The sequence below is a fragment of the Aquarana catesbeiana genome, linkage group LG11 (assembly GCF_042186555.1).
Source record: "Aquarana catesbeiana isolate 2022-GZ linkage group LG11, ASM4218655v1, whole genome shotgun sequence".
NCBI lineage: Eukaryota > Metazoa > Chordata > Amphibia > Anura > Ranidae > Aquarana > Aquarana catesbeiana.
Genome location: NC_133334.1, coordinates 264,300,401 through 264,322,466, shown reverse-complemented (window position 1 = coordinate 264,322,466; position 22,066 = coordinate 264,300,401). Strand labels below are relative to the sequence as shown.

The window sequence follows — 22,066 nt, the reverse complement described above, 5'->3', positions numbered from 1 at the left end:
CGCACGTGCAGAGCCTGCCAGGAAGTCGGCACTGCACAGCGCTAGTAGCAGGCAGTGAGATATTTTCCCGATCTGTGGCTGCAGAGATCGAGAAATGTCTTACTGCCTGCGATTAGCGCTGTGCAGTGCCGACTTCCTGGCAGGCTCTGCATGTGCGGGTTGCGAACACGCCTGAGATCATCCTTAATGGTCAGACAATGCAGACATGATACAGGAGATGCTCAGAGACTGTAGACATACTACAGGAGATGGTCAGAGACTGCAGACATGATACAGGAGATGGTCAGAGACTGCAGACATGATACAGGAGATGGTCAGAGACTGCAGACCTGATACAGGAAATGGTCAGAGACTGCAGACATGATACAGGAGATGGTCAGAGACTGCAGACATGATACAGGAGATGGTCAGAGACGGCAGACATGATACAGGAGATGGTCAGAGACGGCAGACCTGATACAGGAGATGGTCAGAGACTGGAGACTTGATACAGGAGATGGTCAGAGACTGCGGACATGATACAGGAGATGGTCAAAAACTGCAGACCTGATACAGGAGATGGTCAGAGACTGAAGACATGATACAGGAGATGGTCAGAGACTGCAGACATGATACCGGAGATGGTCAGAGCCTGCAGACCTGATACAGGAGATGGTCAGAGACTGCAGACATGATACAAGAGATGGTCAGAGACTGCAGACATGATACAAGAGATGGTCAGAGACTGCAGACATGATACAGGAGATGGTCAGAGACTGCAGACATGATACAGGAGATGGTCAGAGACTGCAGACATGAAACAGGAGATGGTCAGAGACTGAAGACATGATACAGGAGATGGTCAGAGACTGCAGACATGATACCGGAGATGGTCAGAGACTGCAGACCTGATACAGGAGATGGTCAGAGACTGCAGACCTGATACAGGAGATGGTCAGAGACTGCAGACATGATACAAGAGATGGTCAGAGACTGCAGACATGATACAAGAGATGGTCAGAGACTGAAAACATGATACAGGAGATGGTCAGAGACTGCAGACATGAAACAGGAGATGGTCAGAGACTGCAGACATGATACAGGAGATGGTCAGAGACTGCAGACATGATACAGGAGATGGTCAGAGACTGCATTTATGGCTGAACTCAGTGTAAAAATATATAGTATAGCAGAGCTGCTGCACTCTACTTAACCACTTCCCGCCCGGTCCATAGCAGATGAGGGCCGGGCGGTGGTTCAGTTATCCTGACTGGGTGTCATATGACGTCCAGCAGGATAACATGCCGCAGCGCGCCCCCGGGGGCACGCATTGCGGCGATCGGTGGAGCGGTGTGTCAGCCTGACAAACCGCTCCACCGATCTTTGTAAAGCGCCTCCGGCGGAGGCTCTTTACCACATGATCAGCCGTGTCCAATCACGGCTGATCACGCTGTCAATGGGAAGAGCCGTTGATTGGCTTTTCCTCACTCGCGTCTGACAGACGCGAGTAGAGGAGAGCCGATCGGCGGTTCTCCTGATAGGGGGGGTCTGTGCTGATTGTTTATCGGCGCAGCCCCCCCTCAGATCACCACACTGGACCACCAGGGATCGCCACCAGGACCACCAGGGAAGGGGCAACATGTGGGTGGCCAGGTATGTACCCCATGGCCATCCACATGTGCCCAATCTGTGCCAATCATTGCCCCCATTATGTTCCAGATCTGCCCAGCAATGCCCCCAATATGTTTTATCGGTGCCACCTGTCATTGCCCATCGGTGCCACCTGTCAGTGCCCATCTGTGCCCATCAGTGCCCACCTATCAGTGCCCATCAGTGCCACACATCAGTTCCACCCATAAGTACCCATCAGTGCCACCCATATGTACCAATCAATGCCACCTACGAGTGCCCATCAGTGCCGCCTATGAGTGCCCATCGATGCCACCTATGTGTTCCCATCAGTGCCGCATACCAGTGCCACCTATCAGTGCCCATCATCAGTGCCCATCAGTGCCACCTCATCGGTGCCCATCAGTGCCGCCGTATCAGTGCCCGTCATTGAAGGAGAAAACGTACTTATTTACAAAACACTTTAACAGAAACAAAGAAAAACTTGTTTTTTTTTCGAAATTTTCGGTCTTTTTTTATTTGTTGCGCAAAAAACCGCAGAGGTGATCAAATACCACCAAAAGAAATCTCTATTTGTGGGAACAAAATGATAAAAAATGTGTTTGGGTACAGTGTAGCACGACCGCGCAATTGTCATTCAAATTGCAACAGCACTGAAAGGTGAAAATTGGCCTGGGCGGGAACTTGTCTAAGCGCCTGGTATTGAAGTGGTTAAACCAGCTCTGCAAAGATCAAATCTTCCTTTGAAAGTACAACCGACAGAAGACAGCCGTGCAGCGCACACAGAGCTCAGTGTACAGATTAGGCAGCTATTAACGCAAGCTCCGCCCACTTGCTCCTCCTTTGCAATCATTTGGCTGGGCTTCTAGTGGGCGGGAACAAGCTGGTTTCCGTAGAGACGCTGCTCGCTCTCCTTGGATTGGCCTCGTTGTAGCTGGTCTCCATGGAGACGGGGACTCCGGAAGTGCAGCCACATGGATCCTCTGTGTGTACAGGAGGCCGAGCCTGTCCTGGAGGACAGCGGGGAGAAGGAGTGGAGGAGTGACAGATTGTCCCAGGTCACTGGTCAGGCTGTCATAGTGTTGGGGGGTCATGGTGTGCGGATTGGGGGCTCAGGAAACCTCCAGCCATCTGATGATGTCTCAGTCTGTGTTGTGGGAAGATAATATGAATACAGATTTCAGGAAGCCAGGACAATGTCTAATGTTTGTTATAAATCTGCTCTTTTCCTGCAGATCCCATTCCAGATCCTGAGAGGACACAGAGGTGCGGTGAGCTCCTGTCACTTCTGCTGCCGGGATACAAAACTTCTAACCTGCTCACATGACCAGACCGCCAAACTCTGGGTGAGTCCTCGCCCCGCAGACATGGCCGCCTCTGACTTCATCGCCTTCTGAGTCAAGTACACAGTGCAAGCATGCAGCAAGTGAAGGCGGCATGCTTTCCCAATCTGAATGCTTGGTCTGTGTCAGTTACTGAGAATAGATTGAAGCAAAAGGATTAGCATGACAACTAGGCATGCCGTACAGTGCGATGGCACAGTATGATGGCACTGTACGTTATGCGATGGCACTGTACGTCATGCGATGGCATAGTATCATGGCACTGTACGTTATGCGATGGCACTGTACGTCATGCGATGGCACTGTACGATGGCACTGTATGTTATGTGATGGCACTCTATATCATGCGATGGCACTGTACGTCATGCAATCGCACTGTACGTTATGTGATGGCACGGTACGTTATGCGATGGCACTGTACTTAATGCGATGGCACTGTACGTCATGCGATGGCACAGTACGATGGCACTGTACATTATGCGATGGCACTGTACGTCATGTGATGGCACAGTACAATGGCACTGTACATCATGTGGTGGCACAGTATGATGGCACTGTACGTCATGCGATGGCACAGTATGATGGCACTGTACATTATGTGATGGCACTGTACGTCATGCGATGGCACAGTATAATGGCACTGTACATCATGTGGTGGCACAGTATGATGGCACTGTACATCATGCGATGGCATAGTATGATGGCACTGTACGTTATGCGATGGCACTGTACATCATGCGATGGCACTGTACGATGGCACTGTATGTTATGTGATGGCACTGTACATCATGCGATGGCACTGTATGTTATGTGATGGCACTCTACATCATGCGATGGCACTGTACGTTATGTGATGGCACTGTACGATGGCACTGTACGTTATGCGATGGCACTGTACATCATGCAATGGCACGGTACGTTATGCGATGGAACTGTACGTCATGCGATGGCACAGTACGATGGCACTGTACATTATGTGATGGCACCGTACGATGGCACTGTACGTCATGCGATGGCACAGTACAATGGCACTGTACATCATGTTGTGGCACAGTATGATGGCACTGTACATCATGTGGTGGCACAGTACGATGGCACTGTACATCATGTGGTGGCACAGTACGATGGCACAGTACGATGGCACTGTACGTCATGCGATGGCACTGTACATTATGCGATGGCACTGTATGATGGCACTGTACGTCATGCGATGGCACAGTACAATGGCACTGTACATCATGTGGTGGCACAGCATGATGGCACTATACGTCATGTGATAGCACAGTACGATGGCACTGTACATCATGCGATGGCATAGTATGATGGCACTGTACGTTATGCGATGGCACTGTACGATGGCACTGTATGTTATGTGATGGCACTGTACATCATGCGATGGCACTGTATGTTATGTGATGGCACTCTACATCATGCGATGGCACTGTACATTATGTGATGGCACTGTACGTTATGCGATGGCACTGTACATCATGCAATGGCACGGTACGTTATGCGATGGAACTGTACGTCATGCGATGGCACAGTACAATGGCACTGTACATCATGTTGTGGCACAGTATGATGGCACTGTACGTCATGCGATGGCACAGTATGATGGCACTGTACATTATGCGATGGCACTGTATGATGGCACTGTACGTCATGCGATGGCACAGTACAATGGCACTGTACATCATGTGGTGGCACAGTATGATGGCACTGTACGTCATGTGATGGCACAGTACGATGGCACTGTACATCATGTGGTGGCACAGTGTGATGGCACTGTACGTCATGCGATGGCACTGTACGATGACGATGGCACTGTACATCATGCAATGGCACGGTACGTTATGCGATGGCACAGTATGATGGCACTGTACATCATGTGATGGCACAGTATGATGGCACTGTACATTATGCGATGGCACTGTACGTCATGCGATGGCACAGTACAATGGCACTGTACATCATGTGATGGCACAGTATGATGGCACTGTACATCATGTGATGGCACAGTATGATGGCACTGTACGTCATGCGATGGCACTGTACGTCATGCGATGGCACAGTACAATGGCACTGTACATCATGTGATGGCACATTAGTACGTCATGTGATGGCACAGTACGATGGCACTGTAAATCATGCAATGGCACTGTACGTCATGTGATGGTACAGTACGATGGCACTGTACAGCATGCGATGGCACTGTACAGCATTCATTGGCACAGTGCAGCAGCAATGGCACTGTACACCTTGCGATGGCACAGTATGGCATGCGATGGCACTGTCATAGTCCCGGTCTCTCTGAACTCGACCAGCGAATATCTCTTGCTGTTTATTGACCCAGATGTGATGAGTAGACCCCTGATTTTTTTATTAAAGTGAACCTGCTGCCAAAAAATACAAATAACATAAGGGACTCTTTCCCTTAAAAAAAAAAAAAAAAGTTTAGTAAAAAAAAAAGTGAAAAAAAAAACTGTAAAAGAAAAAAAAATACCCCCCAAAGTTTTTTTTGAGCCCACCCCCACAATTACGAACATAAATGCATGTGTCGGGGGCACTTATGCACAAAAACATAGTACAACACTTGTGTACAGCACCCGGCTGTCTCCCAGGGGCTATTTATTTATCTTAATCTCCATGTATTGCATGCCAGCATGGGCTGTATTATATGCCGCTAGCAGTGCTCAACCTCATTAGGTTTTTTTCCTTTGTGGATGCTGGACCTTTTAGTATTACTACTCTGGTGGTCTTTTTCATGCCTGGATATAAGACACAAGCCTGCCCCTGCTATAGCAATACCTGAAGTTTATTTATCATTTGCTATAAGCACTCCATATTTTTGGAAATTTTCCGGCTACTGGGATTTTGTACATGAGGCCCAACCGTATTGAAGACAGTGAGATTCGCTCTCTTTTCTCTTTTGTTACGTCTCTGAACCTTGATCGTGTCCTGAAGAAGCCTCATGGCGAAACGCATAGACGCACAAGGGCTCATTGTACAAACTGTATCATTTTCATGTTTTTTATCTCTTTTTGAACACTATGTTTATACGATGAACTTTTGAACACTATGTTTATACCATGAACTTTTGAACACTATGTTTATACGATGAACTTTTGAACACTATGTTTATACGATGAACTTTTTTCAATAAATGTTATGAATATTGTTTTGGCTTTTTCTCCATTGTTTCTATGCCTCAAAAGTCCGACCTTTGGTTACTCTAGTAGTACCCTCTCCTGTGTCCCTCAATTTATGGATGTGGCAATATCAGTGCTTCCTTCTCTCATTTTACAAAGTTTTGTTGCCGTTTCACAACTGCATGCAATTTTTAGGTTTGACATGTTGTATCTCGGTGCAACCTCATCTTTTATATTATACCAAAAATTGAGTAAATTATTACATTTGCATGCCCTAGAATAAACTTTAGTTTATTTTTTACTGAAATTCTGCATTTCCTGAACCGTTACACTAATATCGTGTGACATAAACTGGCTCCATACCATTGCAGGGTGGAAGTGACAATAAAACGTCACTTCCGCCCAATGCTCTTAAAGGGACATTTTTTAAATTTATTTTTATTTAATTTTAGTGTAAATATGAGATCTGAGGTCTTTTTGACCCCAGATCTCATATTCAAGAGGACCTGTCATGCTTTTTTTCTATTACAAGGGATGTTTACATTCCTTGTAATAGGAATAAAAGTGACACATTTTTTTTTTAAAAAAAGAACAGTGTAAAAATAAAAAATAAAAGGTAAAATAAATAAGAAAAAACAATGCGCCCGTCCCGCCAAGCTCTCGTGCAGAAGTGAACGCATACGTGAGTAGCGCCCGTATATGCAAACCACCCATGTGAGGTATCATCGCAATCGTTAGAGCGAGAGCAATAATTCTAGTTCTAGACCTCCTCTGTAACTCAAAACATGCAACCTGTATAATTTTTTAAATATTGCCTTCGGAGATTTTTAAGGGTAAAAGTTTGTCGCCATTCAACGAGCGGGCGCAATTTTGAAGCGTGACATGTCGGGTATCAATTTACTCGGTGTAATATTATCTTTCACAATATAAAAAAAAATTGGGCTAACTTTACTGTTGTCTTATTTTTTAATTCAAAAAAGTGTATTTTTAGACCGCTGCGTAAATACGGTGTGACAGAAAGTATTGCAATGACCGCCATTTTGTTCTCTAGGGTGTTAGAAAAAAAAAACAATATATAATGTTTGGGGGTTCTAAGTAATTTTCTAGCAAAAATAAAAACTGATTTTATCTTGTAAACACCAAATCTCAAAAAGAGGCCCGGTCCTTAAGTGGTTAAGGGGGGGGGGCTCTGGTGTGAAGGGGGGCTTCTGATGTGAAGTTACTTCTTGGAGCTTACTTATTAGTTTAAAGTGTATTCATAAATTTATAAAACTGATTTATTTTTGACCCGTGAATATTGAATGAATGAATGAGTGACTTGTATAGTGCCACCTATGCGAACTGCGCCTCAGGACGCTTTTGCCGCCGGTGTCCATCTGCGGTATAGCACAGTCCTTTACCCCATAGGGCCCTGAAGCGTTTACACATACTCATATTTTGGCCAATTTTTTAGACAGGGTCTAATTAACCTACCAGCATGTCTTTGGAGAGTGGAAGGAAACTGGAGTACCCGGAGGAAACCCACGCAGGCACAGGGAGAACATGCAAACTCCAGGTAGATGGTGTCGTGGTCAAGATTTGAACCAGCGACCCTGTTGCTGCTAGGTGAAAGTGCTAACCACTACACCACTGTGCTGTAAAATACACAATGTGGCCCTCATACAGAAAAGTTTGGAGACCCCCTTTTTTAAAGTGATGTTAACTGGTTCCTGGAAAACGTACTGTTCCCATTGACATGAGTGTCGGGTCCGGTAATCAGTGGCTGCTCTCACTGAGGCCCTTAATAATGATTTTCATTTCCATCATTTTTAGATGCATACTTCCCAACAGTCCCTGATTTGTAGCAATGTCCCTCTTTCCTCCTCATTTGACCCTCATTTTGGTCTGATCTATATAGATGTATATAAAATGCACTATTTATGTTTCAAAAAGTGTTTCCCAGTGCTAAACTGTTACAATTGTAAACGTCAAAAGCCAATATAAAGGAATAGTAGTGGTAAAAAAAAAAAAAAGCACTTGTTGGTTTAACCAATCCTTTTTTTTTTTTTATAGTATAGTTCTCCTTTAATGGGGTGTGGCGGGAGGGGAGGGGGGGGGGTGTCCTATGCCTACATACATTTGCTAATAGGTGTCCCTCGGTACCCCTTCCAGAAAATTTGGGAGATATGTTATTGTCATGGGTTATTGCATCTTGTTCAATGTGTTCTCTATGTCCCGTGTCTCTTATTCCCATATGTATATTAATAATAGTGATTTGTTTTCTAGGATCTCTCTACCAGCACTCCTGTCTGTGACTATGGAGGAGAGCACACGGCTCCTATTTCACAGTGCAGCCCAACACAAGATAACCAAAGGTGATCGTTGCATCATAAAGTGAATTATCATTTTTTTTACAGTGACTTTTATTTTGCAAAAAAGTTCTGCTGACTGGTTCTTCATGCAGGCACCCAGAGGTACCCATACCTATCTACAGCAGCTTCAGTCCCCCCTGCTCCACCAGAATCCCAGGCTGCTCTGATTGGGCAAAGTGCCAGCATTTTTAGTATGCTAACTGAGGTATTGCCGTGGTCATTGTCGCGAAAACTTCAGAGTCCTCCGCACACTGACCACAGGGGGTTGCTCACTCTGCACTGCTGCCATTTACAGAATGCCTTGTATTTTTTTCAATGAATACCAGGTTTCGATTCAGGCTCCTTGACAGCCCCTCAGGTATGAGATTTGCACTTACTTTGTGCGAAGTATGGAATAAAGATCAAACCTATAATTCAGCTTTAAACGCTTATTTACAATGTTTTTTCTTTTCCATAAATCATTTTTTTTTTATTGATCTGCCTTTGAATTTGGAGATTTGACTACTCCAGGAAGAGTGAAACCCCTAAAGCAGTCCCTCCCCTTCTTGCAAGTCATAGCCTTCTCCTTTTCTGAAAGTGTTTATTTACGGTTTGTGCTGGCCCAGCTCCTCCATCCCCGCCCTCATTTGCCTACAGAACCTTTTATGTAGCTGCTGAGGAGGAGTGAAGGGGAATACTATAGAGCAGTGATGGCGAACCTTGGCACCCCAGATGTTTTGGAACTACATTTCCCATGATGCTCAACTACACTGCAGAGTGCAAGAGCATCATGGGAAATGTAGTTTCAAAACATCTGGGGTGCAAAGGTTCACCATCACTGCTATAGAGCATGGGTGCTCAACCTATGCCCCTCCAGCTGTTGAAGAACTACAAGTCCCATCATGCCTCTGCCTTTGGGAGCCATGCCTGTAACTGTCAGCAGCTTGCAATGCCTCATGGGACTTGTAGTTCTGCAACAGCTGGAGGGCCACAGATTGAGCACCCATGCTAGTATAGAGGGTCACTTGAGTGACAGCTCTGAGTCTGCTGACATCACATCCAAGATGGTGGTGCCCAGCAGCAGTCTCTGTGCTTTTGAATGTCTATATAAGGGAGGCTTTATACATTATTTGCACATATGATCTTATGGGAAGTTTGTTGTTTAAAGAAATGATGTGAGGACAGGATCTCTTTAAAAGAGAAGTATAGCCAAAGCTCGTTTTGGCTGTACTTCTCCTATGGATCAGGAGTGCTAATTGGTTTAGCACTCCTGTGACCCGTTTTCAGCAGAGAGCAGGCTGAAGTCCACTCTCTGCTGATGTTACAGAGCCAATCCAGGCACCACGTTATCCCGACAATGGAAGTCGGGATCCACCAGGTGCCTGGACTGACACCCTGTTGCGAGTCGCTGAGAGACTGAACCGGCCCCACTGCCCCCTCCACAGCTCAGCGCTCTAGGGAGCGAAGAGGGGGCAGAGGGGAGAGCTGCTGATTGACAATCAGCAGCTCCCTACTCGGGGAGCGGTCAGAACCAAGTGATCGGCGGTGTTCGATCACTTGGTTCTTAGTGTAGAGACGCCGGAAGGACAGATTCAAGTATGAATCTGCAAAAAGTAAAAAAAAAACCTTTACTTCTCATTTAAAGCTGCTGCAGGTATGTCCAGGTCTCCAAGTCACATGGCCACTTGGTTTGCTGTCCATTATTGCCACTTTCCTTGTCTCTTTAAAGCTGGTCATAGATGGATCGAATCTCAGTCGGTTCAGCAGGGACCGGCCAATATTCGATCTATCTACAGCAGGCTATTTGTATCCAAGTCAATCCATCGATCGACTTGTGTAAAACCAGCTGGTCATGTAATTATTGCCAGCGACTATAGCCACTAGCAGTAATCATTGTATTTTGCCAGCTGGGAAGGCTCTCTCTCAGAACACAGTAGCACTGACTGTGTAGATGGGGGAATCAAGTGATTTTTCTTTCCTTCCACCCGTGGTGGAAGGAAAGAAAATCACACAGTCTACAGCCCTCTCACAACAATAAAGGTGTACAGACTCTTGACCCTGTGCAGGTTAGAGGGGCCCCAGGTTGGTTCCTCAGGATCCTTCTGGTTGGAGTTGTTTGGTGGCTCTGTGTCTCCTGTAGATCCACTGGCTGCCCTCTGCCCCCCAATCTGCCTCCTTTATATCTGTCACTTAGGCCCCTTTCACACTGGGGCGGTGGGGGCGTCGGCGGTACAACAGCGCTATTTTTAGCGCTGCTGTACCGTCGTTCTTGCAGCTGTATTCGACTGCTAGCGGTGCGGTTTTAACCCCCGCTGGCGGCCGAAAAAGGGTTAAAATCACTCGTACAGCGCGGCTATAGCCGTGGTATTGCCGCGGTATAGCCGCGCTGTCCCATTGATTTCAATGGGCAGGAACGGTTTAGGAGCGGTGAATACACCGCTCCTTCACCGCTCCAAAGAAGCAGTTTGCAGGACTTTTTTCACCGCCCTGCCAACGCACCGCTTCAGTGTGAAAGCCCTCAGGCTTCCACACTGAACAAACAGCGGAGGCTGTTTAGGGGCGGTTTGCAGGCAGTATTTTTAGCGCAATACCGCCTGCAAACCGCCCCAGTGTGAAAGGGGTCTTAGTGAGATCTGGCCATTCCTTGAAGTTGTCTCTCTTTTTATCCATACAGAGTAGAATGTATCCTTATTATAATTATATCTCATTTATAGAATGGTCACATCATCCTACGACAAAACCGTGAAGTTCTGGGACCTTGAGACAGGGAAGGTTCTGGTATGTACATCAACTTATCGCCCACATTCACATTCTACCATACAACATATTTGCCATTCCAGCTTTATTTTCTCAGTTATGTAAATCCTAACAATAATGTTGTATTTGCTACCTTTGATCTGTTCATGTTACCAATGGAAGTGCTTTGTTATACAGCTGTGCTCAAAAGTTTACATACCCTGGCAGAATTTATGATTTCTTGGCCATTTTTTAGAGAATATGATTGATAACACAAAAACTTTTCTTTCACTCATGGTTAGTGTTTGGCTGAAGCCATTTATTATCAATCAAATGTGTTTACTCTTTTTATATCATAATGACAACAGAAACTACCCAAATGACCCTGATCAAAAGTTTACATACCCCACCCAGTTCTTAAAGCGGAGTTCCACCCTAAAAAATTCTCCTTTTAACCTATAAACAAACATTTGGAGGAATTTTTTTTAATACTTACCAGAAAAGCCCTGTTGCTATGTAGTCCTAGTAATCTGCCACTTCCTGGTCCGCGGAGCTCCTTGTGACTTCCTCCCTCGCCTATGCTCTTGGGAAATGATGACACGTCATTTCCCAGGAGTCTGTGAGCAGTACTGTGCTTGGCGCTACGGCCGCCATTGAATTGCGCATGCGCGAGATTGAAAGGTGCATGCTGGTTACCCAACATGCACCTCTCCAAAGCTATTCCAGGAAGCGATCTCAATTGGGCTTCACATGCCCACATTCATGATGGAAACGGCCACAAACGGAAGCATTCATTTTTACAGTTATAAATGTATATTTTTGAACAATCAATCATGTATATATTGTATTGTATATCCTTTTTTAATTTCATTAGCAATAATGCTAGAATCAAAAAAAAAAAAATTTGCCGGAACTCCGCTTTAAAGTGGATGTAAACCCAATGTCATCCTTTCTAAACTACTGCCCTAGGGGTTATCTATAAGGATATATGTGCCTCCTGCATGGATCTTTACCTGTCAAATATCTCCCCTCTGTCTGTTATTAGACACGAAAAACTGCATATTCTGTGGGCGGGTCTGTTGTCTGGAGCTCGGTGGGTGGAGTCGTGATGTCAGTAGAGTCCCCGCCCACCTCTACACTCCTTGTCAATATGCATTTTCTCCTGTGTATTTCTTACACTGAACTTCTGCTATGATCTCTAAGAGCCCTTTCACACTGGGGCGGTTTGCAGGCGCTATTGCGCTAATAATAGCGTCTGCAAACCGACCCGAAAGTGCCGCTGCTTTCATTCCAGTGTGAAAGCCCCGAGGGATCTCACACTGGAGCGATGCGCTGGCAGGACGGTAAAAAAAGTCCTGCTAGCAGCATCTTCGGAGCGGTGAAGAAGCGGTGTGTATACCGCTCCTTTACCGCTCCTGCCCATTGAAATCAATGGGACGGTGCGGCTATACCGCCGGCAAAGCGCCTCTGCAGAGGCGCTTTGCGGTGGTATTTAACCCTTTCTCGGTCGCTAGCGGGGGGTAAAACCGCCCCACTAGCGGCCACATTTTACCGCCGACGCCGCCCCTGCCCCAGTGTGAAAGGGCTCTAACATCCACTGAAAAGACAGGAAAGTAACCACATGACTTCAGCATGCCAAATCATGCTGAGGTGTGGAACAGCCAATCCTTGCAGAGCTGCTGAAGAAAGGAGTGGGGTGGGAATTAAAAAATAATGGCTGTGTCTTAGGCTGTCACTCACAGCAAGGGGGAGGATTTGACAAAGTTTTTTTCAGTTTGTCAAAAATTGTTTCACTGAACAATAAAAGAGGATTGCTCAGAGATGGATTAACTCTGTGTGGCAAGACTGGGCTCAAATGATAGGAAATCTTATACTCTACAGCAGGGATCTCAAACTGGTGGCCCTCCAGCTGTTGCGAAACTACAAGTCCCATGAGGCATTGCAATGCTGACAGTTACAAGCATGACTCCCACAGGCAGAGGCATGATGGGACTTGTAGTTTTGCAACAGCTGGTGGGCCGCCAGTTTGAGACCCCTGCTCTACAGTATGATATAAAAAAAAAAGTATTTTATGGTATTTGTGGATGAGGCTCTTTATCTTCTCAGATGGTAAAGCTGCCCATTCCTCTTGGCAAAAAGCCTCCAGTTCCTGGAAATTCTTGGGCTGTCTTGCATGAACGGCACGTTTGAGATCCCCCCAGAGTGGCTCAATGATATTGAGGTCAGGAGACTGGGGTGGCCACTCCAGAACCTTCACTTTATTCTGCTGTAGCCAATGACAGGTCGACTTGGCCTTGTGTTTTGGATCATTGTCATGTTGGAATGTCCAAGTACATCCCATGCGCAGCTTCCTGGCTGATGAATACAAACGTTCCTCCAGTATTTTTTGATAACATACTGCATTCATCTTGCCATCAATTTTGACCAAATTTCATGTGACTTTGTAGCTCACACATCCCCAAAACATCAGCGATCCACCTCCGTGTTTCACAGTAGGAATGGTGGACCTTTCATCATAGGCCTTGTTGACTCCTCTCCAAATGTAGCATTTATGGTTGTGGCCAAAAAGCTCAATTTTGGTCTCATCACTCCAAGTGCCAAAAGTTTTGAGGCATGTCTCTGTGCTGTTTGGCGTATTGTAAGCGGGATACTTTGTGGCATTTGCGTAGTAATGGCTTTCTTCTGGCGACTCGACCATGCAGCCCATCTTTCTTCAAGTTACTCCGTATTGTGTATCTTGAAACAGCCACACCACATGTTCTCAGAGAGTCCTGTATTTCACCTGAAGTTATTTATGGGTTTTTCTTTGCATCCCGAACAATTTTCATGGCAGTTGTGGCTGAAATTTTAGTTGGTCTACCTGACCGTGGTTTGGTTTTAACAGAACCCCTCATTTTCCACTTCTTGATTAGAGTTTGAACACTGCTGATTGGCATTCTCAATTCCTTGGATATCTTTTTATATCCCTTTCCTGTTTTATACAGTTCAACTACCTTTTTCCTGCAGATCCATCTTCCCTCAGGCCTAGTCTTCATTCGCCCACCTTGTTTGGCTACTGACAGTTTAGCTACTACTTCATTGTCCTTTCTGTTTCTGATGCATGTACTCTTCATGGTCCTATTTTTCTATGTGTGTACCATTTTATCTATGGTTGTGCGTCGTGGGCTTTTTACTCTGTACATCCAGTCCTGGGTCATTCTTTAATGTTTGTTTGCCTTGTTTATTATTGCAATTCTTTTTTTTCTCTTTTACTGTACTTTTTTTGTTTGTTCTTTGTATAAACTCTAATAAACTCAGATTGAACATTATGCAGTTTTCTGATATGTTGGCTGTGGTTTGCAGTGGTCGGTGAGCTTGGATGGTCTGGTGACCTCCTGCAATGTTTCCGGTGATGGAAAGCTCGTGGTATGCAGTGTGGATGTGGACAATGCGGTGTGCGTCATCAACACAACCACGGCCTCCAGAGTTCTAAATGTTAAAGGTACATCATTTTTATTTTGCTGTCTCTTGACACCTTGATAGTGATATGGGGCTTTAACATTCATTTGGAAATAACCCTAAAGCTGAACTCCAGGAATTGGACAAGATCTACCCTGACAGTGGATCCTCTCCCGGCACTACAAAGGTTCAATGCATTTTTAAGGTATGGCAACCATGGCAAGTGCCGGGGGGGCCACCAAAAAAGCCGCCCCCGCAAAAACAACAAACCCCCACATGTCCTCCCATGGCCGCCTCTAGGACTATTAAACCCCCCCGCGCCGTGGCCGGCCTGCTGGAGCGCAGCCCTGGTGTTCTGTCAGATAGCCACTACCCGGCCTGGGCTGTTGGGCTCGGCTTAGGCTGATGTAGGCTCTGTCAGCAGGGAGGGGCGGGGCCGGGAGCTCCACGGACGTTCTGACCCTGCCCTGCACCGCAAAAATTCCCACCCCTGCCGCCAAAGCCCCTTCCCCTACCACCGAAAAGCTCCGCCCCCAGACCTCTGAGAGCGGGAGGTGGGCCCGGCTGGCCGGGTAGGTCTTTCTGCCAGTATACACTGCCTGTAGACTCACTGTTACACTAAACCCTCCCTGACAATGTTGTTTACCCCCCCGTATAGCTGTGCATTGCTGAAAATTATCATCCATATGACCCCTGACATTAGTGGTGAGTGTAGAAGTGACCCCTTAGATTGGTAGTCAGTGTAGGTAGGAGGTCAATTTACCATTACTGTCTTTTCAAGGAACCCCTAGCACCCTCTGGAGGATCCCCAGGATTCCACAAAACCTTGATTGAGAAAGGCTGCCTTAGATTAGAGAACATCATAACAATGATTGCTGGACCCAGAGCATCAAGGGAAAGGCCAAAGGCAAGAGTGAGAACCACTTAGCCATTATGTCTATTGGTGGGATATTTTTTATCTATTTTGGGGTTTAAGAAGTGCAGCCAGGTTGGCAAGGCAAAGCCCAAACCTCCCCCTTCCAGAGGCGATCGTGTCCTTGATAATCATAGAAGATGTAAGCTTTTTATATCATTGTCATTTTTCAGACCAGCACACATCCACCATAACCCGATGCTGCTTTGACACCAAAAGTCAGAGGATTTGTTCAGTGTCATCAGACCGAGCGATCAAATTGTGGGATATGATCGCCCAGCGCACCACCATCAACATAAGCGGGTAAGAAGAAATATGGGCATCGCATGGGAAAATAAAATCTGAATTTTTTACTCCAATGACAAACAATCTCGTTATCTTTTTAAAGACACGAGCTCATCAGTCACACTGGCTATTGAACTTCATTTTTCTCGTCTCGTCGTATGTGTTGTACATCACCGCGTTCTTGGCGTTCAGAATTTCCGACAACATTTATGTGACCGTGTGTATGCAAGACAAGTTTGAGCCGACATCTATCGGAAAAAAATCCACGGTTTTGTTGTCGGAATGTCCGAACATGTGTACGCGGCATAAGTGCCTTCTCTTTATATTCCCGTTCAGTGATTGTTGGATTCTCTATAGGAATAATATGGAAAACTCAAGCTGGTGACACTGGTAGCTTGGCTGAAAAGCTATGGTTAGAATCTCACAGCAATGCAAAGAAAATAATAAAAACAGCAGTAAATTAGTCAACAGGAGGTTCAAACTATGCTCCACTTCACCTAAAACAGAAAAAGAACAGAACCCCATTCAGGCCTCCACAGGAGCTTCAACCATATGAAACACCAGTACAGTGGTACCTTGGATTATGAGCATAATTTGTTCCAGAAGAATGCTTGTAATCCAAAGCACTCATATTTTAAAGCGAGTTTCCCCATAAGAAATAATGGAAACTCAGATAATTCGTTCCACAGTGACTTCTATTGTATGCAGTACCACATGTTGCCAGAGGTGGGGGTGGGCGTCGGAAACACTCGGAAACATCTCGGGAATGGAGTGCATCCGAGCGGCGCCCCCGCACCTCTGACCAAATGTGGTACTGCACACCACAGGGGCTTCACGTTTTGCGAGACAACACTCGCAAACCGAGTCGGGATTTAAAAAAAAATAATAGCTTGTATTGCGAAACGCTCGTTAACCGCATTACTCATAATCTGAGGTATTACTGTATGCGTTTAAAGTGGTTGTAAATGCTTACATATGCCCACAGAAGTGACTGGCCTCAGGTGATACACAGAGATGAAAAAAAAAACTCCTACATAAGTTGAACCTGTTTATCTGCTGTCTTCTCCTCTCTACATCCATTCAAATTCCAGGATTTATAAAGCTTGTCTGAGAGTTCAGAAAAAAGGGGGGGGCAGAGATCTGAAGTTACACTCTGCAGAGCTGATTGAAGTGAAGGGAACCCCCCCCCCCCCCTCCACACAGGAACAGAGCTGAGGCTGTCAATCAGCTGGAGCTCCCTCCCATGTCACCATTTTTCTATTGGTGTCAGGAAAACTTTTCAGGAGCGACTCATGCTAATAGCAGAGGAATGAGATCGTGGACAGAAATGACACTTAGTGCTCTGGATTGAGACAAGTACACACTATAGAGGGATATGCTTTGTTCATATTTCATGTCTGAGGTTTACAACCATTTTTAATAATTATCTTGTAGAGCGCACAACAATGTTATATCAGACTGCAGCTTCAGTAACAATGGGCTTCTACTCTGCACGGCCTCCTGGGATAAGAGTATAAAGCTTTGGGACATTAACGCTGGAGATTACCGCCATCATGGTCCGGATAGTCTCCTCCACGCACACAGCGGCTCTGTCAGCTCTTGCGCATTTTCAGAAGATGGTGAGTCAAGCAAGTCGTTTAAACACTGGTCCAAGCAAAGTTCTGTGTCACTAATTGCACTGTGCAGAATTTTTTTGAGGATGTTTTGGTGCTCATTTCACTAATACAATCAATGCAGAGAAATCAGATTAATCAGGGTTATTGATTCTTCCTTGGACAAATGTGAATGGGCCCTTTTACCAACCAATCGCTGACTGTTTCTTGCTGTCTCCTTTTTTTTAGGCTCCACCCTTATATCTGGAGGATATGACAGAACAATCGTTGTGTGGGATGTGAGTTCAGCATGCAAGAAACTTGTCCTCAAGGTAATTCATGGGATCAAAAGGGTTAAAGTGATTCTAAACATAAAACTTTTTTTTCTTTAAAAAAACAAACAAACGTGTACTACTTACCTGCTCTGTGTAATGGTTTTGCACAGAGCAGCCCCGATCCTCCTCTTTTTTGGGGCTGGCGTTCTTGGCTCCTCCCCCTTATGAGTGCCCCCATAGCAAGCAAGGGGCTTGCTATGGGGGGCACTCATGTGGGTTTACTCCTGAGCCTTGCTGTTTGTGTCTATTGACATACAGAGCTGTGTTTGACCCAGCCCCCTCGCGCTCCCTCGTCACTGGCTGCGATTGACAGCAGCAGGAGCCAATGTGGAGTTTGAGATGCACATAATTGAATTGAGATCGGGCTCAGGTGAGTATAAAGGGGGGCACTACATGCAGAAGGTTTTTTTTTACCTTTATTCATAGAACACATAAAGGTAAAAAAAAAAACTTGTGAAGCTCTAGTGAACTCCATGCCCAAGAGGGTTAAGGCAGTGCTGGAAAATAATGGTGGCCGCACAAAATATTGACACTTTGGGCCCAATTTGGACATTTTCACTTAGGGGTGTACTCACTTTTGTTGCCAGCGGTTTAGACATTAATGGCTGTGTGTTGAGTTATTTTGAGGGGACAGCAAATTTACACTGTCATACAAGCTGTACACTCACTACTTTACATTGTAGCAAAGTGTCATTTCTTCAGTGTTGTCACATGAAAAGATAGAAGAAAATATTTACAAAAATGTGAGGGGTGTACTCACTTTCGTGAGATACTGTGTGTGTGTGTGTGTGTGTGTGTGTGTGTGTATGTGTATATATATATATATATATATATATATATATATATATATATATATATATATAATGTGTATATGTGTGTATGTATTAAAGTTGCCAGCAATTGAATTCAAGGGGCGCCACTGTCTTTCTTCTTTCTTTATGTGTCTGGATTGTGGAGCACAGGATGAGCCCCAGCCTGGCTTATGGCATGCAATGTATTTGCAGGATTACCCAGTTATGGGTAATCAGGAAACAGAACAAGGGCGCACACACCGCTTCAGGCAAAGAATGGACACACCCGGTCCATGGTGCTAATCCCAGCTCATCACCGTAGGCAATATCAAGAAGAGAAGACCAGATTGATCGCACACTTGGATCCAAAAGGTGCTGTAGAAATTTCTTTATTGTCATGAGCCAGACAAAATTGCAATGATGATCAGTTGACGCGTTTCACACGAAAAGAACCGTGCTTGTTCACAACAATTGAAATGCTCACAACACAAGCTATTTATAGGCATGTATCAAATCAAACACCTGTAATTAAAGAGCAATCAACACAAAACTTTACCGACAAAAACATTTCTTAAATGCTAAAACTATTTTAAACTGTTTAAATTTTATGTGAACAAGCACAGTTCTTTTCGTGTGAAACGCGTCAACTGATCATCATTGCAATTTTGTCTGGCTCATGACAATAAAGAAATTTCTACAGCATCTTTTGGATCCAAGTGTGCAATCAATCTTTTCTTCTCTTGTTGATATTACCCAGTTATGGGCTTGGGAGCAGCATGTTCTATTTTTCATTTAAATGTCATCCAGTTCAGATTTACTTTTGTTTCTGCTGGGATATGTGATTATACATTGCATGATAACTCCAGCTTCTTTCTGGTCACTCCATAGGGCCACACAGACTGGGTGTTGGACGTGGCGCTGAGCTCCGATAAGAAATGGATTCTATCTGCTTCTAAGGTGAGGAACCTCGTAGCTGATGTCTGTTTAAAGGGTGTAATTAGTCAGTGTAGACACATGGAACGCTGTGTCTATATAAGGATTCTGTACATTACAACTGGGCCTGTAACATGAAACATATACTGAATATTTTTCACTGGAAACAGAAAGGAGACAGGGCAGGAGCAGACAAGACAGATACTGCTGATGGCACAGCTGATGATATCACTACCATGTTTTTTTTTTTTTTTTAAAGTTTGCCATAAAAGCGGAGTTCCCCTTCAGTGGCTCTATAGCAGTTTCAGTTACAGAATTGATATGGGATCTCTCTGTGCTTCTGCAGGATTCTACACTAAGACTGTGGGATATAGAGAACTGCGAGGAGATCCCTGCCGTGATTGAGAACAAGAAAGCGATTGGTCCCCGATTTGCCCAGGTGACAGTCTTAAGAGATTTTACTGAGCGGTCTATAAATATTTTTGAATGTACCCTAATCTGCTACCCGTACACCCCAAGGTGGGCAGATATGTTCCAGAGAAACATGGATGGAGAGACACATTTGCTGCACCATACACTTCATTTAAACCAATGTATGACTGCAGGGCTTTTATTAGAAATCATAGGGCCCCATACAATCTACCTGACAGCCCCCCTCCCAAAGATCTGCTGCAAGCACAGAGGCTCGGAGCTTCCCCAGTTGTACAGTTGTATCTTTGCTCAGGGCCTGCACTTGGACCCCGGACCCCCCTGCCCCTGAAAAGAGAGATAACAAAAGATGATATCACTCCAGTGTCCAGTGAATACTGAAGAGTTTGGGGTTGCAAAAAAACAAACAAATATACTGTGTGTGTGTGTGTGTGTGTGTGTGTGTGTGTGTGTGTGTGTGTGTGTGTGTATATATATATATATATATATATATATATATATATATATATATATATATATATATATATATACTCAATCACCTCTGTGCTGCAGCAGCAGTGTGATCCCATGTTGGCTCTAAATTCCAGAACTGAGTGGTCACATGACCGCTAATCACTCAGTTCTGAGTCTGCTCAGAGTGGAGAGCGGTGACAGTTAGTCACCGCTCTCCACTGTCCTCCTCCTGCAGAGCTCACCGGAGCTCTGGGCAATAGATGGGGCCACCACAACTGGTTTTGGCTCTCCGCTGCGTGCTGAGAGGCGAAGCCAGCTGTCAATCAGGCATCTTGGTGGATCCTGACAGAATTGTCGGGATCTTTACAGAGCCTTGGGCAGCTCCACCACGTCAGCTGACAACGGGCTGTAGCCTGCTGCCAGCTGATTCTGGGTCACAGAAGCGCCAAAGTAAGTGCACTCCTGCGACCCACAAGAGAAGTATAGCCAAAAAAGCTTTGGCATACTTCTCTTTGTAGATTGTGCTGCCTTCTGCAGTGCCCAGGAAAGTCTTGCCCCGTAATGTGCCATGATTGTGCTGTGAAGTGCCCAGTAGGACAATATGTAGGACAATAGGACAATATGCCCAGTAGGACAATATGTAAGTCTCTCCCTCTCCTCTACTGCCAACTGTCATGAAGGGAGGTGGAGGTATCCTAGCCCAGAGGCAGCCTCCCCTGGGACAAGGTCATCTAGAGCCCAGGGCAAACATGCCAAACTGTGCCCCCCCCTCCCCCAAGATGTATGAGCATTATGTGTCAGCAAACCCCCCCCACAAAAACACTGAGCACTAATCTGCATGCTTTCCCCCTAAGTATAAGTTCCCCCTCCTCCCAGTACAAATCTGTCCCCTTGCTGAAATCCCCCATCTCAGCACAAATCTTTGTTCCCCCTCCCCCCAAAAAAAATTCACCCCCTCCTAGCACAAATTCACTACCCCTAAAATGTCCCCTCTTAGTACACATCTTCTCCCCCCCTCACTTCAAATCCCTCCCCCAGCACAAATTGCCCCCATCCCCCTCCCAACATAAATCCCTCTAAATCCCCACTCTTAGCTTCCCCCCCAAAATGTCCCCTCCCAGAAGAATACTTACCCCTTGCAGCCCCCCAAATTCCCCTTTCTAACACAAATCCACTCCCCCCCCCCCTACTCGTGCCGCCCCACACCTCACATGATACCACAGTGCCCATATTTTTTCAGGGTCCTCCCATTTCCACAAACGGTATTGATCAGCGTTGCTGGTTATCACTCCCATACTGGGAAGTCCTGGACTACCCATAATCCATCATTCCCTTTTCTCTATGGGACTTTGAACCTTTCATTGTGCTGCAGTTGAATGGAAAGTAAAGCTGTATGGGGGAGGGGGTCACCATTGTTGGCAGGGACAGGCCTCTTATCCTATAGTCAGCCTGTTATGAGCCTAACCGTCCTGTGTGTCTTTCCAGTGTGAAGCATGCCAGAAGCCTTTTCCCATCATGCACTGGGACAATACCAACGTCACCCACAGGTGTGTTTTTTGTCGTCATTCTACGCCCTCCAGAGACATCCTTCACCCCGTACCCCCAACCCTCTGTACACCCCTGGAATAAAAACTTTTCTTTTTTACCATGAGTGTGTGTGCGTGCGTTTCTAAATGAAGGTAATGAAGTGAGGGGGACATTGTCGCTTCTATTCATCGCTCTCCCTTCAAA

The 22,066-nt window shown here is 45.6% G+C and overlaps 1 protein-coding gene across 1 annotated transcript; it reads left to right on the top strand.

Annotated features, from left to right (window-relative positions):
- The first annotated feature begins 2,516 nt into the window (after window positions 1–2,516).
- WDR88 (WD repeat domain 88) lies at window positions 2,517–21,986 on the top strand. The gene is made up of 11 exons (XM_073603917.1): window positions 2,517–2,666; window positions 2,844–2,954; window positions 8,366–8,454; window positions 11,145–11,208; window positions 14,509–14,647; window positions 15,691–15,820; window positions 17,237–17,421; window positions 17,644–17,726; window positions 19,409–19,477; window positions 19,800–19,892; window positions 21,821–21,986. The coding sequence occupies exons 1-11, from the start codon at window positions 2,583–2,585 to the stop codon at window positions 21,962–21,964; spliced, it is 1,191 nt and encodes a 396-aa protein (XP_073460018.1). The 5' UTR covers window positions 2,517–2,582; the 3' UTR covers window positions 21,965–21,986.
- Window positions 21,987–22,066: the final 80 nt, after the last annotated feature.

What these genes read in the sequence shown, in the direction of transcription:
- WDR88 (XM_073603917.1), top strand. Translation starts at nt 2,583, where the DNA reads ATGGATCCTCTGTGTGTACAGGAGGCCGAGCCTGTCCTGGAGGACAGC. An exon ending in CCAACACAAGATAACCAAAG is followed by an intron (nt 8,455 to 11,144) that starts GTGATCGTTGCA and finishes TCTCATTTATAG; the next exon opens with AATGGTCACATCATCCTACG. An exon ending in GCAAGAAACTTGTCCTCAAG is followed by an intron (nt 17,727 to 19,408) that starts GTAATTCATGGG and finishes GTCACTCCATAG; the next exon opens with GGCCACACAGACTGGGTGTT.